This window comes from Condylura cristata, unplaced genomic scaffold (assembly GCF_000260355.1).
Source record: "Condylura cristata isolate star-nosed mole 26May11 unplaced genomic scaffold, ConCri1.0 scaffold00029, whole genome shotgun sequence".
NCBI lineage: Eukaryota > Metazoa > Chordata > Mammalia > Eulipotyphla > Talpidae > Condylura > Condylura cristata.
Window position 1 is genome coordinate 26,625,847 of NW_004567130.1, and position 4,954 is coordinate 26,630,800.

The following is a 4,954-nucleotide window of genomic DNA, read 5'->3' on the forward strand; positions in this document are numbered from 1 at the left end:
AGCACAATGTACTAAAATGAAAATATGTGGCTCTTTTGACTCAGCAAATAATTCTCACCTCATCATTTGTTCATCTGCACAGCTGAGGTCACCCACTAGACTGTGCTCAACTAACAGAAGCCATCCCTTGCAGTAATTACACACAAGTGAGGTTTTTGGTTAAAGCGCGGGGAAGACGGTAATTACAGCTATTTGATGTGTATGTCTATGCCTGAAAACCCGCCAGATTCAGCAAGGGCTGAGAATTGTGGCTCGAGGACCCCAGTTCTTCCCCTCCTGCAGATGAGCTTCTTTAGCACTGACTGGGAAGTCAGTATTTGGTGGCACTGCTGGTGGAAAACCAGACACTAAGGAAGTGAAGAAATGTGATCAAAGGCAGCGAGAGGTTTTACCCAGCGGACAGCACCCCCCCCCAACCGCATTCCTCTTGGAGGAGTCCAACAGCCCATTAATACGAGCCAACTACCCCACCAGGCAGATTAAAAAAAAAAAGAAGACAAAGAAATGATCATTATTTAATTATATTCTTTGCAGGAAACTTAGAACACCAATTTGTGTGGGTAAATGCCATTGGTGAGAGCAAACACAGAGCGGAGGTAGCCCTGGAGCTGGGGAACAGCTTTGATTTTTGGCAGAATTTGCGAGTCCACAGCCTTCTGATCAAACTTCCGCTGCTCTGTAATCTCGTATTTCTAAAGAAAAAGAAAATCATTTAGAAAACTAGGGCACAAATACCAAATTCTTCAATCAACCAAAGAAACTTATAAATAACTCAATCCCAGTAACATTTAGGCTTTGAAGGCAATTCTGAAAAACCCTTTCTTGAAAAGCTGTGAGATCTCGCATCTGTGATGCAAAGGCAGCTAAGCATGCGTCCCCAACAGAGCAGGAGCAGTGACTCTGTCAGAGCTGCTCCGAAACTAGGTTCTCACGCTGCTCCACGGAGCTTCCCTGCGACCAGCACCCCCACTCCGAGGCATCTGCCCACAGACACAAAAACACGATTCAAAGACACCTGCACCCCCATGTTTACTGCTGCTTTATTCACAATTGGAAAGACATGGAAACAGCCCAAAAGGTTTCTCTCATAACAGGAATATAACGGAACAGGCGAGAAAATAATAACGACAACAGCTATATGCCAGACAGTTTGTGGGGGGGAGTGGGATCAGAAACAGTGGGGGAGGGAAGTGCACTGGACCGTGTGATGGCACAGGGTGATCTGGCGATGGGAAACAGAGTCGCTCCAAAACCAGAGGCTCTGACCTGAGCTCCCAGTGCTACTAGGAGCTACTGAATTTGGGAACATCACTTTTTGTTGAATATTCCTCATTATTACTTATACCTTTTTTGGATTAAAAACACTCTTAACCCTTATTTTCATTTCCAACTGGGGGAGCCAAAGCTATCAGAGGCGAAGACAGAAACAGAAGCTTACCTCCTTCTCTGTGTCGAAGATCTCACCTTCCTGGTGTCGGGGCTTTCGCAGCTTCTTCTTCTTGAAGTAAGCGTCCGTGAGATGTTTGGGGATTTTCACACCACTGATGTCAATCTTGGTAGAGGTGGCAATGACAAATTTCTGGTGTGTCCTACGCAGGGGGACCCGATTGAGAGACAGAGGTCCTAAGGACAAAAAGGAAAAGTCAGTATCAGAGGTTAAATCAATCATTTTAGGAAGACTTTGGAGTGGGGCCTCCCTGCTGGCACAAGGGGTTAAAGAACAGCACTGTGAACTATCCCCAGCCAGGGAGCTGACCCACATGGCTCAGCAGACCTCTCCTGTCTCACTCTCTGCTACACTCAGCAGTCTATTTCAGTCAATCTGCCTGTTCTGCTCCCCAGTCTCTGGTGAATTCTCAACCCCCAGTATCCCAGTTCTTGTATGCATAAATAAATCTTAAAAAAAAAAAAAAAACCAACAAAACCAAACAAACAAACAAACAAACGAATGACTTTGGGGAATCCAAGTGAGTAGAATTTGTGATGTCTCTGTATCTGAAGTAATCCAAATTGCTCTTTTTACTACCAACACTGAGAACTCGGCAGTATTTCAGTTTGACCAAGAATGTATGTCCGTGCCCCTCAAAATCCAGTCAATTTTCCTAAGTAACCCTAGTTGGAAACAGCACAATCGCTTATACAGGTTGTTCAAAATTACAAGGCCCTGATGGCAAACCGAAAGTGAGTACTGCTTGCCCGAGTGAAGTTTACTTTTCAGAAGTGTTCAGCAGTGACTTCTCGATGCTCAGTGGCAACCATTATGCATGTCAGCAGCAGTCACTAGTGGTACTGCCACACAGAAATTTACCTACCTCAGGAAAACATGTTGTACACACACAACAAAGAAATTGGGCACAGAATTCTCACGCCACTGAAAACTCTTAGAAGTGCAAAAGGATAGTTCACAAACATGTAAAAGCCCAAATTTCAGAGAATATAAAAATCGATGATTCCTTACCAGTCACAAGTAGCAAGCCACTGCCCAGCTGCTTCAAGAAAACCACCCTCTGGAAATTAAGCAGAAATGCTAATTCTATAACTAGAAATTGAATTCTGGATTAATCAAATCATAGGCATGAAACTGACAAAACTTCTCATCCCCAGCAATTTTAAGAGCCAACTGTTTCAACACAAGGGTGACTTATTCAAAGTACTACACGCCTGTAACAAAAAACAAACATGTCCTCCTTGGTGGCGCAGTTAAAGCACAACACTACAAAGCCATCCGCGGTCCAGTGAGGGAGCTGACCCCCACGTGCAGCAGCCCTCTCCTGACCCGCCCGCTGCTCCCCTCAGCAGTGTGCTGCAGTCAATCCATCTGTTCTGCTCCCCGCTCTGTCCCTGGTGAATTCTCTCACTTCCAGCACCTCTGGCCTGTACCCCAGTTCTTAGATGCACAAACAAATCTTTAAACAAACAACAAACAAAAAAAACTTTAAAACTCTCTAATTTTACTTCCTGCAAAGTCTATCCTAAGGAGTTAACTTAAAATACATGACCGTTTTCAGATGTGGCCCTTGAGTCACACGTAACAAGTACATCACCAGGAGAAAATGGTAACAGATTATTGTGTATCATGGACTAAACTCTCCATGTTAACAGACACAGCACAATCAGGCAGTTCAGGCACCTGTGACACCCAGTCGCTCTACTCACCTTGCCCCTGTGACGCCCTGTTAGGATGATCAGGATGGTCCCTGGAGTAATGCTGGCTCGCAGTTTCCTGACATGCTGACTGAAAGGCTTTTTGCCATGGCTCAGCAGCTTTCGGGGAACATCTTCAGTAGGGTAGTATCTGGGCTGCAGAGAGCCAAGGAGTTCAACTTATTTAAATGCCATATTTAGATCAGTAGAACTGGTTATGACAGTTGAAATCTTTGCTAGAACCTTTTTACATATTTGAAAAATTTTATTTACTGTATTTTTATTTCTCCTAAGCAGATCTTAAATCTGGAAATGATCAACACTTCTTCTACATTGCTCACTTGCACAACAGAATGGAATCCATTTCACTGAGGAAAGTGTATGATGAAAGCAATAACCAAGTTACCCTCTTAATCTCAGAATAAAACCAAACTATTACAAGGCAAGCCGTGATACAGCGTCACGTACAAAACCATACACAAATGACAGTGATTTTCACGCTTTTCTGGGACTGCTAACCCCTACTAAACCACCCCCACCCCCAATATGTCTTGGAGGATGATTGCTTTCCAATTCAAATTAGAGCATTCACACCCTTATTACTACCTTGCATTGTCACTCACCACTTTCATTTTCTAGGGAAAAATATCTCACAAGAGGCCATTAGTTTAGATCAGGACTGCGGGCTCAAAGACTGTAAACATTTGGTATTAGCCGAAACTCCTGAGGCTATGACAATAACTCATTTCTAACTGCTTTTCATCTTAATAGACAGCCTGCCTTTACCAAAAAGCTAGTAATACCTAGTAGAAAAACCAACCCGCAATCAAAACGTGATCTTCCTATTGGGGCAATAACCGTCACCTGTGAAAAGTAACATAATTGACACCATTTCCTTAATTCACATCACAGGGAAAGCTGGGAGACGTGCTGGTTGTTGGCCACAGCAGACAGTCACGAAACATTACTCCAGAGGTTTATAAACTAACAAACCTGGCGGCATCGCAAGCTTTCAGCATGTTGTAACTTAACTCACACCTCTGCATAGTAACTTTATTCCTGTTGTACACACAAAACCCCCTAAGCACAGAGAAGTAACTGTTGAGTGTGTGAGTTGCAAACCCAGAGTCATCACCCTTACCAACACTTCTCTGGCCAACAGGACTTCCAGCCTGAGTATGCCTCAACAGCAAACACCTTCACACCACTCCAGTTTCTAAGAACCATCTCTTCTGCAGTCCCTCAGTCTTACCATTTTGCGCAGTTTCACTACGCGGGTGCCACCATTCTTGTCACCACCCACTGGCTTTGTGACTGTAGCCAGAACCTTCTCCTTCTTTTTCTTTTCAATCTGTCGGGGCAAATACGAAATAGCCAAGTTAGAAGCGAAGCAGATCAGCAATTTAAGGTGAAAGGGTAGCGCTGGCGGTGCCCGGCCCCTTACCCTGGATTTGGCCGCTGAGTACTTCCTCTTGTACATGGCCTTTCTGGAATACATGGCAGACCGCGAGTACCTGCCGATGCCTCGCACCAGGACGGGGTTCCGGCTGCAGTGGGGCTTCCCCTTCTTAGGGGTTCTGGCCTTGCCCTTGGCCTTCTTAACCTTGCCACCAGCATCAGCTTTCTTGGCTGCAGGTTTCTTCTCTTTAGCAGGCGCCTTCTCAGCCTTTTCACCCGCCATCTACCAACACATCAAAAAAAAAAAACAAGTCATTTCGCTCCCGGTCACTTCATAAACCGCGCGCGGATGGCCGCACCCTTCTCCCTCACCGTAACAGCGTTCTCACGCCCCAGAAGGGCCCATGAGGAC

The 4,954-nt window shown here is 45.1% G+C and overlaps 1 protein-coding gene across 2 annotated transcripts in view; it reads right to left on the reverse strand.

The window, feature by feature from the left end:
• Nucleotides 1–501: 501 nt before the first annotated feature.
• Nucleotides 502–4,954, reverse strand: part of RPL6 (ribosomal protein L6) — a 5,182-nt gene continuing 729 nt past the window's right edge. For both annotated transcript variants that reach the window (XM_004691074.2, XM_012731186.1), the window contains exons 2-7: nt 4,589–4,825; nt 4,397–4,495; nt 3,157–3,300; nt 2,459–2,507; nt 1,439–1,623; nt 502–692 (exon numbers count right to left, since the gene is read on the reverse strand). In XM_004691074.2, coding sequence (XP_004691131.1) covers nt 540–692; nt 1,439–1,623; nt 2,459–2,507; nt 3,157–3,300; nt 4,397–4,495; nt 4,589–4,825 — 867 coding nt within the window. In that variant the 3' untranslated portion in view covers nt 502–539. The remainder of the gene's footprint in view (nt 693–1,438; nt 1,624–2,458; nt 2,508–3,156; nt 3,301–4,396; nt 4,496–4,588; nt 4,826–4,954) is intronic.